Source organism: Pristiophorus japonicus, chromosome 18 (genome assembly GCF_044704955.1).
Source record: "Pristiophorus japonicus isolate sPriJap1 chromosome 18, sPriJap1.hap1, whole genome shotgun sequence".
Lineage (NCBI taxonomy): Eukaryota > Metazoa > Chordata > Chondrichthyes > Pristiophoridae > Pristiophorus > Pristiophorus japonicus.
Genome location: NC_091994.1, coordinates 73,301,149 through 73,319,275, shown reverse-complemented (window position 1 = coordinate 73,319,275; position 18,127 = coordinate 73,301,149). Strand labels below are relative to the sequence as shown.

Below are 18,127 nucleotides of genomic sequence, written 5' to 3'. Positions count from 1 at the left end.
CACGATTGCTGCGGTCAGACTAAATCCTGGCTTCACTGACTTACCTTTCCATCTGCTCCTGTAGAGGTGGAGAACACATACTCCAGGTGGAAAACCACACCAAACATTGGGTGTTTTACCATTTCTGTCAGCTGGATACGGCTCCTGAGGACCAGAGAGCTCTTCGGCAAACTGTGATTAGACAAGAAACACAAGGGTCAATTTTTGTTATCAGAGCTCGCCATTATCATCAGCCACATGTGGCTTGCAGTCCACACTGAGTTTAAGGCAACAATTTAATCGCATCCCGTTCTGCTTGGCTGACATGTGCCTCCGTATCAGCTCTTGCACAAAAACTGCTAACTTCAATAAATCAGATTCCCACAATAACAGCCAAGCCAATATTTGAAAGCAAAGCAATCTGCTTCAGCAACAAAGCAACCAGTATTTATTTACCCAACAACTAGATGGTATAAATGGTATATGCTTCCTATACAAGTGGCAGATAGTTCCTATATAACACACTGATTGCATAACCAGCATTAAATTTTGTTATGTATATAACTATGTAATACTTGCCACCAGAACATGCGACTGTTGGGAGTCCTAATGGTCACCTGCACACACATGCAGGACCAGTATAAAAGGTTAGCTGCCATGTTGTTTAGGCACTCTGGAGTTGTAATAAAGACTAAGGTCACACTCAGTTTAGCTCACAATACTCAGCCTCGTGGAGTTCTTCTATACACGAGTAACAGAATACGAACCTTCACGCAACCATGGCTGCCATTGGAATATTAGAGAGATTCGTAGAGGGTGATGATTGGGAAGCCTTCGTCGAGCGTCTCGACCAGTACTCCGTGGCCAACGAGCTGGAAGGAGACACGAACACGGCCAAGCGCAGGGCAGTTCTCTTCACCGTCTGTGGGCTTAAAATATACGGCCTCATCAAGAATCTGCTCGCACCGACAAAACCAACGGAGAAGGAATATACAGAGTTGTGCACACTAGTTCAGGACCACATCAAGCCGAAGGAGAGTATCCTCATGGCCAGGTATCGTTTTTACACGCACCATCGCTACGGGGGCCAGGACGTGATGGATTATGTCGCCGACCTGAGACGCCTCGCAGGACTTTACAATTTTGGAGCTGCGTTGGGGCAAATGCTGCGGGACTTTGTCATGCTGGGCATCAGCCACGAGGTCATTCTTCGAAAGCTGCTAGCTGCCGAAACCCTAGACCTGAGCAGGGCCATCGCGATCGCCCAGGCATGCATGGCCACGGACGATAACACCAGATTTCTTCTCAACATCGAAGCTCACCTGCAGGTACTGTGCATAAAATGACGGCGCGAGCAGGCCGAACTGCATAAGGCAGGGCCTGTACGTCTGCGGCTGCAAGACCTATGATGACTCAGAGTCCGCCATCAGGGGTGAATGTGAATCCATTAGCACCGTATTGGCGCTGCAGGGTTAATCATCGGGCCCATCAATGTCGCTTCAAGCACGTGTGCAAAGGCTGCGCAACAATGGGGCACCTCCAGCGAATGTGCAAACGTGCTGTGACATACCACGTGACAGAGGAGGATCGATCCAGCGCAGATCACACAGCACAGGCAACTCAACCTGAGGAAGAAGTGTATGGGGTACATATCTTCACCACTAAGAGCCCTCCTATAATGCTGAAAGTCAAATTAAATGGAGTTCCAGTATCCATGGAGTTGGACACAGGTGCAATTCAGTCAATAATGAGCCAGAAGGCTTTCGAGAAACTGTGGGCAATAAAGCACAAAGGCCTAAACTGAGCCCGATTAATGCAAAATTGCGTACCTACACCAAAGAGCTCATACCAGTCATTGGAAGTGCGGCAGTGAAGATATCTTTTGATGGAGCTGTGCATTACCTATCATTGTGGATTGTTCCAGGCAATGGCCCAACGACATCAAAGCACTATCTTCAGTGGATGATGCCTCGTGTGCTCAAGTGCTGAGCAAGTTGCCCTCGTTATTCAAACTAGGCATCGGCAACTTCCCAGGCGCCAAAGTACAGATCCATCTAGGCCCCGAAGCACGGCCCGTCCATCACAAGGCTCGGGCGGTTGGGTACATGATGAGGGAGAAAGTTGAGATCGAACTGGACAGACTCCAATGCGAAGGAATCGTATCGCCAGTCGAGTTCAACGAGTGGGCCAGTCCTATTGTTCCGATGTTGAAAAACGATGGCATGGTCAGAATCTGCGGAGACTACAAGGCAACGATAAACCGAGTCCGACAGGACCAGTACCCGCTGCCCAAGGCGAATGATCTGTTCGCAACGTTAGCAGGAGGGAAGTCGTTCACCAAGTTGGACCTAACCTCTGCCTACATGACACAGGAGCTGGCTGAATCTTCGAGAAGACTGACGTGCATCAACACACACAAAGGGCTGGTTATATACCATAGGGGCCCTTTCGGGATTCGCTCGGCTGCAGCCATTTTCCAGAGTTTGCTGAAATCTGTTCTGCGTACCGTTGCGTTTCAACGGTCGTGACACCATCGAACATCTGCACAACCTGGAAGAGGTTCTAAGTCGCCTAGACAGAGTGGGACTCAGGCTGAAATGCTCCATGTGTTTTCCTGGCGCCAGAAGTCGAATTTTTGGGGAGAAAGATTGCAGCAGACGGCATCAGGCCCACGAACTCAAAGACAGAGCCCATCAAGAATGTACCCAGACCACAGAATGTAACAGAGCTGCATTCGTTCCTAGGACTCCTCAACTATTTTGGTAACTTTCTACCCGGGTTGAGCACGTTGTTAGAGCCTTTGCACATGTTGCTGCGTAAGGGCGACGACTGGGTTTGGAGCAAATCTCAAGATACAGCCTTTGAGAAGGCCAGGAACCTGCTATGTTCAAATAAGTTACTTGTACACCATGACCCATGTAAATGTTTAGTGCTAGCTTGTGATGCCTCATCGTACGGGGTCGGCTGCGTGTTACAGCAAGCCAATGTATCGGGCAACCTCCAACCGGTTGCATACGCGTCTAGAAGTCTGTCTCAGGCTGAGAGAGCCTATAGTATGGTCGAGAAAGAGGCGTTAGCATGTGTATATGGAGTTAAGAAATTGCACCAATACCTATTTGGACTTCGGTTTGAGCTTGAAACTGACCACAAGCCGCTCATTTTGCTGTTTTCAGAGAGCAAAGGTATAAATACCAATTCTTCGTTCCACATCCAAATATGGGCACTAACGTTATCCGCCACAGACCAGGCACTGAAAACTGTGCCAATGCTCTCAGCCGGCTACCATTACCTACCACTGGGGTTGAAATGGCGCAGCCCAGAGACTTGCTACTGGTCATGGATGCTTTTGAGAGCAAGGGGTCACCCGTCACGGCTTGCCAGATCAGGACATGAACCAGCCAGGATCCTGTGCTATCATTCGTAAAGAGTTGCGTCCTGAATGAGAACTGGTCAGCCGTTCCCAGGGAAATGCAAGGTGAAATTAAGCCGTTTCACCGACGCAAAGATGAAATGTCCATCTCGTCGGATTGTTTCTTATGGGGTAATTGTGTGGTTTTGCCAAAAAAAGGCAGGGAAACGTTTATACGCGACCTACACAGTACCCAACGAGGCATTGTCATGATGAAAGCAATTGCCAGGTTGCATGTTTGGTGGCCCGGCATTGACTTGGACTTGGAGTCATGCGTGCATCAGTGCAACACTTGCTCGCAACTGAGCATTGCACCAAGGGAGGCTCCACTGAGTCTGTGGTCATGGCCCTCCAAACCATGGTCCAGGACCCACGTAGATTTTGCCGGCTCCTTTCTAGGAAAGATGTTTTTAGTAGCACGTCCGCAGCCACCATTGAAAGCCTCCGGGCCATGTTCGCCACCCATGGCTTGCCCGACGTCCTGGTCAGCGACAATAGACCGTGTTTCATCAGCTCGGAATTCAACGAGTTTATGACCCGCAATGGCATCAAGCATGTCAGGTCTGCTCCATTTAAGCCCGCGTCTAATGGTCAAGCGGAGCGGGCAGTCCAAACAATCAAGCAGAGCATGAAACGCGTGACGGACGGTTCCCTGCAGACCCACTTGTCGCACATTCTGCTCAGTTACCGGACGTGACCCCACTTTCTCACCGGGGTTCCCCCAGCAGAATTATTAATGAAGAGAGCCCTCAAAACCAGGCTCTTCCTAGTCCACCCGGATCTTAATGATCACGTGGAAACCCGGCGACAGCGGCAGAACATGTGCCACAATCACGCAGCTGTTTCACGTGACATTGATGTTCACAACCCTGTGTTTGTCCTGAATTACAGTCATGGTCCCAAGTTGGTTGCTGGCACTGTTTTGGCCAAGGAAGGGAGTAGGGTGTTTATATCATCATTGGCAGTCCCTCGAAATCGAGCAAGACTTCCTTCCACTCCAAAAATGAGTTCTTAATCCATGAGGGTCCTGACGTTCCAGGTCCGAACTTCATTTTGAAGGGTGAAAGATGTCTGTACGTGAGTTCTTTTAACGTGGGTGGTTGTTGCACACTGGCTACCACACAGGCTTAGCTAAGTAAGATCTTGGTCCAGTGACAAGGAGGTCCAAGACGACTGGAGACCAGGCACTGCTGTATGAGCCTAGTTGCCGACGGCGAGATGTGGGCCGTAAGTTCGGCGCTAAGTAGCGCCCTTCGGTGAGATGGTAGGTGATCCGAGGCTTGGCTGGGGGAAGGCATTGGGTCCATTTTCTGGGGTAGAGGTCAGGGTGTTCAGAGTGAAAGGAGAGGTCAAGGATGTCTCGGAGCGGGTGGAGGACATTCTGAAAAGGGAAGGTGAACAGCCAGTTGTCGTGGTGCATATAGGTACCAATGATATAGGTAAAAAACGGGATGAGATCCTACGAGACGAATTTAGGGAGCTAGGAGCTAAATTAAAAAGTAGGACCTCAAAAGTAGTAATCTCAGGATCGCTACCAGTGCCACGTGCTAGAGTAGGAATCGCAGGATAGCTCAGATGAATACGTGGCTTGAGGAGTGGTGCAAATTCCTGGGGCATTGGAACCGGTTCTGGGGGAGGTGGGACCAGTACAAACCGGACGGTCTGCACCTGGGCAGGACCGGAACCAATGTCCTAGGGGAGTGTTTGCTAGTGCTGTTGGGGAGGAGTTAAACTAATGTGGCAGGGGGATGGAAACCTATGCAGGGAGACAGAGGGAAATAAAAGGGAGACAGAGGCAAAAGACAGAACGGAGAATAGTAAAAGTGGAGGGCAGAGAAACCCAAGGCAAAAAACAAAAAGGGCCACATTACAGCAAAATTCTAAAGGGGCAAAGTGTGTTAAAAAGACTAGCCTGAAGGTTCTGTGCCTCAATGCGAGGAGTATTCGGAATAAGGTGGACGAATTAACTGCGCAGATAGCAGTTAATGGATATGATGTAATTGGCATCACGGAGACATGGCTCCAGGGTGACCAAGGCTGGGAACTCAACATCCAGGGGTATTCAACATTTAGGAAGGATAGACAGAAAGGAAAATGAGACAAGGTGGCGTTGCTGGTTAAAGAGGAAATTAATGCAATAGTAAGGAAGGACATTGGCTTGGATGATGTGGAATCGGTACAGGTGGAGCAACGGAATACCAAAGGGCAGAAAACGCTGGTGGGAGTGGTGTACAGGCCACCAAACAGTAGTAGTGAGGTTGGGGACAGCATCAAACAAGAAATAAGGGATGCGTGCAATAAAGGTACAGCAATTATCATGGGCGACTTTAATTTACATATAGATTGGCCTTACCAAACTGGTAGCAATGCGGTGGAGGAGGATTTCCTGGAGTATATTAGGGATGGTTTTCTTCACCAATATGTCGAGGAACCAACTAGGGGGCTGGCCATCCTAGACTGGGTGATGTGTAATGAGAAGGGACTAATTAACAATCTTATTGTGCGAGGCCTCTTGGGGAAGAGTGACCATAACATGGTAGAATTCTTCATTAAGATGGAGAGTGACACAGTTAATTCAGAAATTAGGGTCCTGAACTTAAGGAAAGCTAACTTCAACAGTATGAGGCGAGAATTGGCTAGATAGACTGGCAAATGATACTTAAAGGGTTGACGGTAGATACACAATGGCAAACATTTATAGATCACATGGATGAATTTCAACAATTGTGCATCCCTGTCTGGAGTAAAAATAAAACGGGGAAGGTGGCTCAACCGTGGCTAACAAGGGAAATTAAGGATCGTGTTAGATCCAAGGAAAAGGCATATAAATTGGTCAGAAAAAGCGGCAAGCCTGAGGACTGGGAGAAATTTAGAATTCAGCAGAGGAGGACAAAGGGTTTAATTAGGAGGGGGAAAATAGAGTACGAGAGGAAGCTTGCCGGGAACATAAAAACTGACTGCAAAAGCTTCTATAGATAAGTGAAGAGAAAAAGACTAGTGAAGACAAATGAAGGTCCTTTGCAGTCGGATTCAGGTGAATTTATAATGGGGAACAAAAAAATGGCAGACCAATCGAACAAATACTTTGGTTCTGTCTTCACGAAGGAAGACACAAATAACCTTGCAGATGTACTAGGGGACCGAGGGTCTAGTGAGAAGATGGAACTGAAGTATATCCTGATTAGGCGGGAAATTGTATTGGGGAAATTGATGGGATTGAAGGCCGATAAATTCCCAGGGCCTGAGTGTCTGCAACTCAGAGTACTGAAGAAAGTGGCCCTTGAAATAGTGGATGCATTGGTGATCATTTTCCAACAGTCTATCGACTCTGGATTAGTTCCTATGGACTGGAGGGTAGTTAATGTAACACCACTTTTTAAAAAAGGAGTGAAAACGGGTAATTATCGACCGGTTAGCCTGACATCAGTAGTGGAGAAAATGTTGGAATCAATTATTAAGGATGAAATAGCAGCGCATTTGGAAAGCAGTGACAGGATCGGTCCAAGTCAGCATGGATTTATGAAAGGGAAATCATGCTTGACAAATCTTCTGGAATTTTTTTGAGGATGTAACTAGTAGAGTGGACAGGGGAGAACCAATGGATGTGGTGTATTTGGACTTTCAAAAGGCCTTTGACAAGGTCCCACAGAAGAGATTGGTGTGCAAAATCAAAGCACATGGTATTGTGGGTAATGTACTGGCATGGATTGAGAATTGGTTGGCAGACAGGAAGCAGAGAGTCGGGATAAACGGGTCCTTTTCAGAATGGGAGGCAGTGACTAGTGGAGTGTCGCAGGGCTCAGTGCTGGGACCCCAGCTCTTTACAATATACATTAATGATTTGGATGAAGGAATTGAGTGTAATATCTCCAAGTTTGCAGATGACACTAAACTGGGTGGCAGTGTGAGCTATGAGGAGAACGCTAAGAGGCTGCAGGGTGATTTGGACAGGTTAGGTGAGTGGGCAAATGCATGGCAGATGCAGTATAATGTGAATAAATGTGAGGTTATCCACTTTGGGGGCAAAAACACGAAGGCAGAATATTATCTGAATGGCAGCAGATTAGGAAAAGGGGAGGTGGAACGAGACCTGGGTGTCATGGTTTATCAGTCATTGAAAGTTGGCATGCAGGTACAGCAGGCGGTGATGGCGGCAAATGGCATGTTGGCCTTCATAGCTAGGGGATTTGAGTATAGGAGCAGGGAGGTCTTACTGCAGTTGTACAGGGCCTTAGTGAGGCCTCACCTGGAATATTGTGTTCAGTTTTGGTCTCCTAATCTGAGGAAGGACGTTCTTGCTATTGAGAGAGTGCAGCGAAGGTTCACCAGACTGATTCCAGGGATGGCTGGACTGACATATGAGGAGAGACTGGATCAACTGGGCCTTTATACACTGGAGTTTAGAAGGATGAAAGGGGATCTCATAGAAACATTTAAGATTCTGACGGGACTGGACTAGATGCGGGAAGAATGTTCCCGATGTTGGGGAAGTCCAGAACCAGGGGACATAGTCTTAGAATAAGGGGTAGGTCATTTAGGACTGAAATGAGGAGAAACTTCTTTACTCAAAGAGTTGTTAACCTGTGGAATTCCCTGCCGCAGAGAGTTGTTGATGCCAGTTCATTGGATATATTCAAGAGGGAGTTAGATATGGCCCTTACGGCTAAAGGGATCAAGGGGTATGGAGAGAAAGCAGGAAAGGGGTATTGAGGGAATGATCAGCCATGATCTTATTGAATGGCGGTGCAGGCTCGATGGGTCGAATGGCCTACTCCAGCACCTATTTTCTATGTTTCTAGCTTAAGATGTTCCGAGCAGAGGGAGGAGAGGTCAAGGTGTTCAGAGTGGAACGAGGAGTGGTCAGAATGGTCACAGCCGTTGTGTTCACCGCGTGCTGGAGGAGCGAGCCCAGGACGTTGTCGGTGGATGAAGGAAGGCCAGGGACATTGCTGGAGGAAGGGAGGCCCCAAGGGAAGGCTTGCACTTCAGGTAGACCCAAACCTGTTCTTGAAGTTAGCTGAAGGCTCAGCGTCGCCGGAGGAAGGGAGGCCTGGACGTCCACTTACTGCCTGAGTGACTGTCTTTCCCGACCGCTCATCCTATATCTCCGTAGTGCGTCCGAACCGAACAAACACTCATTTAGGCTCCAGCAAGTATTCAACCAATTACCACTTTACCCCAATGATCAGTCTGCTCAGGTTGTCAGCTTGGAAATCCTGCCAACTACTCCATCTGTTGAGGTAACATCTTAAAGGCAGTATAATCTAACTGGCACTATTTTGAGGGGGGTGCAAGAGCAGAGGGACCGCGGGATGCATATTCACAATCAAACTGTTTATAATCAAACTGTTAAATGGCCAAACGTGCAGAAAGCATTTAGATCAGACCAAATTGCAATTTATTGACAACAAGGAACGACTTGAAGAGGACATCACCATCGACAATCCACCAACACACACCCAACCAGCAATCGACCTCGCTGTCAATCACGAGGATAAACCCACCGTTCCAGACAGTCCGGTCAGACCAGTCGCGGTGCAGTGCAGCAATGGTCCGACCAACTCACACACGCCAGGGTTTGAACTTAGACAATCAACCAGGGAACGAAGGGCTCCGGATCGCCTCAACTTCTAAATAACTTGTACCGAAGACTTTGGGGGGGGCAGGGGCAGGGGGGAGTGATGTTATGTATGTAACTATGTAATACTTGCCACCAGGCAAGTATAAAAGGTTGGCTGCCATGTTGTTTAGGCACTCTGGAGTTGTAATAAAGAAGACTAAGATCACACTAAGTTTAGTTCACAGTACTCAGCCTCGTGAAGTTCTTCGAAACACAACACATTTTTTGCTGGATCTATTTTATCCAGATTGTAGATAAAATTATAATCGCCCACTCCACCAGTACGTCAGGTGCTAATGAGCTGCTAACAGCCCCCGACTCATACCCTAGTACTTCAAACATTAGCAGCTGCAGCACATGGAGGGAGGGGGTCCCGAACAGGGGTCTGCTGGACATTAATCCCAGCCAAATCACCCAGGCACTCCAGCTCTACAGCAGCCACCTCACCCTGTGGAGGCTGCCAAGGTAGCAGATCCCAGGATCAGAACATCCCTTCCTCAATGGAAAAAGAGCCTGGGATAGCAATGATTTTTTTACACAGGATTCACAGCACAGAAGCAGGCCATTCAGTACAACAGGTCTATGCTCATGAGCCTCCTCCCACCCCATTTCACCGAACCCTATTCCTTTCTCCCTCGTGTACTTATCTAGGTTCCCCTCAAATGCATCTCGGCTATTCACCTTAACTACACCATGTGCCAGTGAGTTCCATATTGTAACCACTCTCTGGGCAAAGATGTTCTTCCTGAATTCCCTATTGGAGTTATTCGAGACTATCTTACATTTATGACCCCGTTTTCTGGTCTTTCCCACAAATGGAAACATCTTCTCTACATCTACCCTATCTATAACCCGGTCATAATTTAAAGACCTCTATTAGATCTAGGAAACCTAACAAACAGAAAATGAACTGAGAACACATCCTGTTGGCAGGGTTGCAGAATTAGGCATGATCCCAGGTGAGGGTGAAAAAAAGGAACGCTGCAGAAGATACAGCCAATCCCGGAATATTTGGCTCATCAGGTTTACTGTATATACATTGACCATTTTGAAAATGAGGATTCCTGCAAATAAAAGACACCTGATGCAAGTCCTTTCGGTATCTGTAATTTACAGGTTTCACTGTACTTCTGTGATTACATGTATTTTTTACATACACATTGCATGAGTACTTTGAACAAGAAGGACTCATCCCAGACTTTCCTTCCCCTGAAAGAAGGTACTTAGACTAAATTATACTTCTGTATAATTCTAGTTCATCCAGAAATTGAAGCAAAGGAGCAGTGCCACATAATCAGTCACAAGTTATATGGGTTTGTTATTGAGACTTCGGAGCCTAGTTTTGCTACAGCTCAGGGAGTCTGCAAAATAGAATAGTTTACTTTGACAGGAAACTTCACAGCACGGATGGGAAATAAAAACTAGTGAAACTGATCCATTGGAATCACACCTGAGATTAGGCAGAATGAGATCCACGGCTCTAACAAGCACACCATGCTGGTTAAAGGAAGGTTGTACATTAGCAGGGAAACCTTCCAAGGGAAATAACAGAGCATGATTTTAATAACTTTTCTGGAATTTCTACTATCTTCTTTATCTAAATCCTTTCTTTTCTCTGCCTCTACCAGTCAGAAATCACCACTGGAATATTTCAACTCTATTTCAAGTCTGTCAACCTGTTAATGATAATGAGTGCTGTAAAGTTCTATTATTAAACGTTTTCGAAGTTGCATCTTATAAAAGGATGTGTACTAAAAACAGAGACACATCCATATCCAAAACATTTAACATTCTGATCCTCTTCGCAAAAAATGCTTTCTCAGGTAAATGTTCCTTTCCTGATTAGAACTAGAACTGCAAATAATTTTCTTTTATACGTTTATAAGGTGCAAGGTTAGAAAAAAAAAGTACTTAAAATCTTGAGTCTATTTACAATTGAAACATAGTTCTATTCAATATAGAACAATTACATGGAATTTTAATGAATCTTTCTGCAATGATTTCTCGCTGGCTAATGCACTGTCTATACTCTTCGTCTCTACCTATGACACTTGATTTCCTGAAAAACAGTCAGAAATGATTAATCCTGACCATACGAAGTATGACAAGGATAGAAATAATTAACTTCCACACCGGTATAGCGTGATGCTCAGTTGGATACTCCCATTATTTTTATGCCTAAACATCAAAATGAGTACAGCATGTGTGCCCGGAGTAGCAAGTAGGTGCAGAGTGTGATTTGCAGCCAGCAGGACAAGACCCCGACTATGTTACCCGGCTGCGTACTGCACTCTGGATCCCAGGACAGGGCTCTGTGAATTCATGGATGTATGCTCCACTCTCAGCTGATGAATCTTTAATGTTCTGGGTCTGCTTTCTCATCACATTTTTAAAAAAATACTCTGCAGTAAATTTATGAAGTGCTCGGAAGGTCCATTGACCACATAAGCACCTTTTAAACCTAGCTAGACACCGCACTGGAGTTATACTTCATACGGTGCAGAACCAAGTGCTGTGAGACAGCTTCCCTGAAGGGATTTCACATCACCGCATTCCACAGCCAGATCAATGTCCAATTCCAAAATTACACTACCTACTTTTACATCGATACTCAGCAGACGGGCAATGCCCTGTGCAAGTGGCAGTATATCTATACTCTTAAATCAGCACTTTATAACAGACACATAGTCTAGGTTTCCTTTAAATTGCTGCACAGTTTCACAAGTAAATTAGAGAAATAAAATAAACTGCTCTACATTAGTGGAACACTGGTAGCAGTGCATGGCACAGAATGATGCAAACCAGCCTAACACCACTCAGTGCGTGTTCCACTGAAATGCAAATTACGTACTTTTCCAAAAAACATTTTTTTTGTCTGAACTGAATTACACCTATCTGAGATAAATTTCCTGACATTCATTCACTTATTTAGACCGTCACTCACTGCTTTGTCTTAATCCGCCCCTAGCCCTGACGATCAAACACAATATGCATATGCTTACTATTTAGTAGTGACCTGTTATTCAACTTAGTGAAGGCCTCAATGAAGTATCTGCATTTGATTTATTTCAAATCTCACCAAACTCCCCAATTTTATTCTGCTTTTTTAATATAAAAAACAATGAAAGACAATTTTGAGCCTCCAACTGCCTTCCTGATTGAGATCATTAACTTAGCACAGGACAGAAATCAAACCTGGGATCTTCTAGTTTGTACGGTTTTGTGCTCTACTGAACAATACTTTTAACTTCACAAATGTTGATACTTTGGTGATGAGAAGTGTGGACTTTTTAAAGAGTACTGAACAATTATCTGGATATAAAAATCTTAACAGCAAGATGAGAGCGGGCATAGCACACAGTCAGTCGATTCTCACACCTGGGTGAGAGTCCATAGATGCAGCCCACAGCCCACGGTTCTACAGCCCAGGGAAATGAATGTCATCGGTATCTTGTGTAAAATTTGCTCTAGATTTGGAAGAAGATTTTTCGAAAGGTTTCCAAACACAACCAGAAAATCAGAGAGTTAAAGATTCAAATCAAAATGCAAAAGGTGAGTAAGATCATTTGGAAGAAGTCTCGTGAAAGGCCATGCTAAGCTTCTACCACAGAAAAGGCTGATTATCGCACCATTAATGCAAAGCTCCAGCAGTATATTAATTCATGCCAACAACCATCAGAGCATATTCACAATGTCATTAGCTTGTGAATCATGGACCTTTCACATACGATAAGAATTGCTATAACTCAGTGTCACTTGTGAAATATCCTCCATCTACCTTTATAGTAGCAATTGAAAATACGTAAATTTTTCTGAGCTATTAGAAGCAAAATTAATCTTGTTTAATGTGCATTCATGGAGAAGCGGCACTGATAACGCCACTGATAAAAGCTCTCTTAATCCTGCAGTTATTCGCATGCAGATTAAAGTGATCCTTCATGAAGCCTGCCATACTGAGCTGACGCTAGCTGATTTTCTGTAGCTATCAAGGTACACATGGCGATACATGTGTCAGTGGAATGAGGAAGTCGAAAGTTATCTCTAATTGAAAAGTTACATGGAGTTGTTCGTGAATATCGAATTTAATAGTTTAGAAAATATCTCAGGGCCGAAACTGCCCCTTTCCTTAGGGCCTCTTCACACCGGAAAGCGCAGCCATGCTGCGGAGTGCAATAGCTGCTGACTTTTCGTGTAATGGCCACGATTATCAAAATTCCGCTCGTGTGTTTTTTATGTTGGTCCGGCAATTATGCCCCCCGGGTTCGGCAGGGCCGCCAACAGGCAGCCTGGCACCCCGTCTTGGGTGCCAGGCCGCTGGCCCGGCCGAAACCCTCCCTGGTGGTCCAGTGAACCGAAGTTTATAGATCACAGAGGCTCTCCCCTTTTAGTGACGGGGTGAGTCGTGGTGATGTAGCAGCCACTCCGCACCGGATCCAAATAAAAAAAAACAGAGCAGAAATTCGCTCAAAAGGCGACCTCAACCACCGCGGCGATAAAAACACTCAAAACGCGATGCGTATGTGCGCCCCGTTTCAGGCGGGGGGGGGGGAATTTCGGCCCCCTTGACTTTTGTGACTTAACAATGGTGAGCATCTTTGAACAGAACATGAGTAAAGGAGCCTGTATATTCTACATATGCAATATATTTAGTCTCATTTACAATAAACTTTACCTTTTGGAGAAGCTCACAGATTTTCCTCGCACCATCCTGGGTATCAAAACCACCACCTGCGGCTTCTGAACATAACACCAGCCATTGTGAACACCGATATGAAGCCTCCGTTCTTGAATAACAACAATGCTTCCATCAGCAACTTGGTCATTCTATAAGGGACACAAAACAGACTTCAAAACCTCACTTTCAAACAAGAACAAAGAAAAGCACGAATACAAAAGCAAACTGCAAATCTGAAATAAAAGCATAAAATACTGGAAATCACTCAGCCAGCATCGGTGGAGAGAAAAACAGAGTTAATGTTTCAAGTCTACTGGAGAGAACAGGCAGAGCCTCGGTTTAACATTTCATCCGAAAGGCAGCACCTCTGACAGTGCAGCACTCCCTCAGCACTGCACTGGAGTGTCAGCTTAGATTTTTTGACTTGAACCCACAACCTTCTGACTCAGAGGTGAGAGCACTGCCCACTGAGCCGCAGCTGACACTGCACACTGTTGTAAGCGCAAGTGCAATGCAAATTTAACCAAGCAATACTATCACACCTAGCAAATTTGATCAAAAGACTGCTCTGTTCTTCGGTTGGCCAACCAATAAGCAGGAGTATAAAGTGCAACATCCCCACTGACACCTGGGAGTATCCCTGGCCAAAGACAACCCGAAGTGGAGGAAATGCATCCGGGAGGGCGCCAAGCTCCTCGAGTCTCATCGCCGAGAGCATGCAGGCAGCGGAAAGAGTGTGCGGCAAACCTGTCCCACCCTCCCTTACCCTCAATGACCGTCTGTCCCACCTGTGGCAGGGACTGTGGTTCTCATATTGGATTGTTCAGCCACCTAAGGACTCATTTTAAGAGGAGAAGCAAGTCTTCTTCAATTCCGAGGGACTGCCTATGATGATGATGAAATACTAAAAATAATTTCCCCCAGTGTGGATACCAAACATGCATTAGTTTACAACGTTCGAGATGAAAATGGCTTTACGAACAGACGGGAAGATAAAACAAAAATGTAAAAATTAATTTTGTTTGGCATTCACCAGTAACGAGGGAAGTGCAAAGTAGTCGAGGAAGGTTTCATCATGACTCAAGACTCAAAATGAGTACTGTAAAAATCGGCCAGGGCGAGGTTTCACACTTTGGTATTATCCCACAGAATGAATCACTGCCTTTGGGTGGAAGGATGCAAGGGTGAAAATAAGATGTGGGGAAAGCACTGTCAAAGGTCTCATGGAAAAATAATTAGCAAGTTTTACCTCGTCTTCCCTTATCTTCAAAGAGAAAGGAGTGTTACTTTCAAATGTAATATGTTCAAGATTGGTATCATGCAGTACTGTGACTTTAACTGGATTTGATAGCAGCACATTGCTGGTACATAATTAAATGGTTGATCAGGTGATGTATTTTCAACAGATTTTTGTTTACAAAAACATCACACTTGAAATGCAGGTAACATCATAAAACATTGAGAAGAAAAATAAAAGTGCTGTAAAACTGAAATAAAGGTCGGAATTTTCACAGGTAGGATCGGGTGGGTTGGAGGCGTGGGGGGAAGTGAAGGTTGTAAACATATAAAATCCCACCTCAAACCGCACACTTTCACCTTTCACTCAAGCAGGAGGCAGGTTGGCAATTTAAATATTATAATGAGGCCCAAAGTTTCTACTTTAACCTTTGCAGGTTTTACTGCAGGTGACCGGGGATGCCGGGGCTCGAGATTCCCAGTGGCTGCAACGGGGCAGCCTCAGTCTCGGAGAGTAATCCATGTGGGCCGGGAGAAGCAGGAGAGTTTCCTCCCGGACCCCCAAACTCCTCCACAATAAGCTCACTGCCCCAGAGGTCGGGGATCGGACACCCCCGGGCCTGGAACAACCACCCCACCCTAGAATCGCGACTCAGCCCCTGGATCGGGAATTGGACCCCCACCCTACGACTTGGAACACTCCCCACCTACCCCAACCATCCTGGGCCCAGCACCCACCTGGTCCTGTGGCCTCCTGGTCCACGATCCCCTGTCAATCAGGCTGATTTCCGGGCGGGGAACCCGCCGTTTCCATCGCAACCTGAACTTTCGGGTTTCCCACCGTCTCCTGCATCTCCCCACATAGTGCGGGTGGGACCTGAGAATTTGTATGTGCATAGCTCAAAGTGCTTCACCATTAATGAATTGCTTTTGAAGTTGTAATGTAAGCAACTGTGAGTATGCTCACAGGTTGGTAGAGCTGTTGCATTGGGAGTGGCTTAGCCAGTCACATGATGTTCACAAGACTCAATAAAACCCCAGCCAGTTAGGTTCGGGGGATCCACGGTGAGACAGGTGGTTGAGAGCCCAATGGATTTAATGGTAATGTGCAGTGTGATTGTTAAACCTTCTGCAAATAAACCAGCTAGTTCTTAATAGCAATGTGTGGCTATGAATTCTTAAGCAAAGAATCCATGAAGCAAAACATGACTGACAGAAGTGCAGTCACTATTATAGGAAAACATAGCTGCGAATCTGCACAGAGCAAAGTCGCATAAGCAGCAAATGAAATGAATGACCAGTTAATGGGCTCAATTTTCCCCAAAGCATTTTTTAGCGTACTTAAAGAGTTACGCCTGATTTTTTGGGGGCCCCAGTACACCAAGAAAAAAGTGTTGTCAGTTTCCCTGTTGGATCTCTTCATTTTGGCGTGGCCTAACCCGAGGGGGGTGGAGCCTTGATCTGCGCGAAAAAGATCGGGGTGTCATGGTAACCAGGGACACAATGCTCTGTCTCTCTCTCTTTCTCTGTGAACCGGGGGCTGAGAATTGAACCGGACAGCCTTCCTGTGTGTGTGAACCGGGGACCGAGAATGAGACTGGACAGCCTTTGGGCAGGGTTAGAGGTAAGTTGCTGCTGTGTGTTTTTTAATGCTTTCAGTGTGTCCGGGCATCTGCTGAGCTGCTTTCCTTAACTCTAGGGAAGGTTTTCCAGGACAGGCCACATTGGAGTAACTCTCAGCTGGCCAAACTTCCCTAAATGGCCAGAAGTGACATAGATGGCTGGTTACGCACCCTTTGGCTGAAAAAAAAACTGACTGAAAAAATTCGTAACTATCTGAGTTAGGCTGGTGCAAATTGATTGGGGAAACTGGGGATTTTTATGTTAGGCCAGAAAAAGCAGCCTGTTCCAAAAAAACGCGCAAATACTGGGGAAAATTGAGCCCAATGTGTTTTTACTAGCGTTGCACTGATGGAGGAATTTCATTAAAAAACAGGACCTCACAGGAGGTAATCGCAGAATTATTACCCGAGCCACGTGCTAAACTAGCATAGAGATTGACAGATCAGGATGGTGAATGCGTGGGCTGAAAGACTGGTGTGGGAAGGAGGGCTTCCATTTCATGGGACACTGACACCAGTACTGGGACAGGAAGGAGCTGTACTACTGGGACAGGCGCCACCTGAACCGAAATGGGACCAGTATCCTAGCGGAAAGGATAAATAGAGCTGTGGATAGCACTTTAAGTGAGTAAGATGGGGAAAGTAAACTTGTGAACATAACGCAAACCTGAAGATAAATGAAATAGGAGTGGAGAGTAAAGGTCAGACCAAGCTAAACAATGGGAGCAACATAAACGGTCAGGGAACAGATGCAGTTATAGAAGATAAGTGTAAAATGACTTAAAAATAAAGTGAGGGAAATAATTAATTAAAAAATAAATGAAATAGCCTGTACAGCATCTGACACAAAACGGGAGAACTGGAGGCATTAATTTTCAGCCAGATATAGTAGGGATAATTGAAACATGGCTTAATAAAGAGGATTGGCAGTTAAATATTGCAGGATATAACGTATTTAGAAAGGATACAGAAGGAAGATGTGGATGGGGTAATGGCACTTATTAGAGATAACATAATGACTGTAGGTAAAGGGACATAACTAACATTAAGACTTGCATTTATATAGCGCCTTGCATGACCACCTGACATCCCAAAGCACTTGACAGCCAATGAAATACTTTTTGAAGTGTAGTCACTGTTGTCATATAGGAAATGTGGCAGCCAATTTACGCACAGCAAGCTCCCACAAACAGCAATGTGATAATGACCAGATAATCTGTTTTTGTTATGTTGATTGAGGGATAAATATTGGTCAGGACACCGGGGATAACTCCCCTGCTCTTCTTTGAAATAGTGCCGTGGGATCTTTTACGCCCACCTGAGAGAGCAGACAGAACATCAAAAGCTTGGCCAACTTTATTGAATTCTTTCAAGAAGTAACAGAAAGAGTAGACAAAGGTAAAGCAGTAGATGGAATAAATTTGGATTTTCTAAAAGGCCTTTAATAAGGTATCGCAGAGTCGACTCATGACTAAGTTCAGAGCATGTTCAGTCAGAGGACAGGTAGCAGAATGTGACAAAATACAGAATTAATAAACTTGCAGAATGGGCGTGTAATTGGCAAATGAATTTCAATATAGATAAGT

At 45.6% G+C, this 18,127-nt stretch overlaps 1 protein-coding gene across 4 annotated transcripts in view; it reads right to left on the bottom strand.

The window, feature by feature from the left end:
* nphp4 (nephronophthisis 4) overlaps positions 1-18,127 on the bottom strand; it is a 516,026-nt gene that overhangs the window by 310,788 nt on the left and 187,111 nt on the right. For all 4 annotated transcript variants that reach the window (XM_070860148.1, XM_070860151.1, XM_070860149.1 and 1 more), the window contains 2 exons: positions 13,681-13,832; positions 45-171 (listed from right to left, as the gene is read on the bottom strand). In XM_070860148.1, coding sequence (XP_070716249.1) covers positions 45-171; positions 13,681-13,832 — 279 coding nt within the window. The remainder of the gene's footprint in view (positions 1-44; positions 172-13,680; positions 13,833-18,127) is intronic.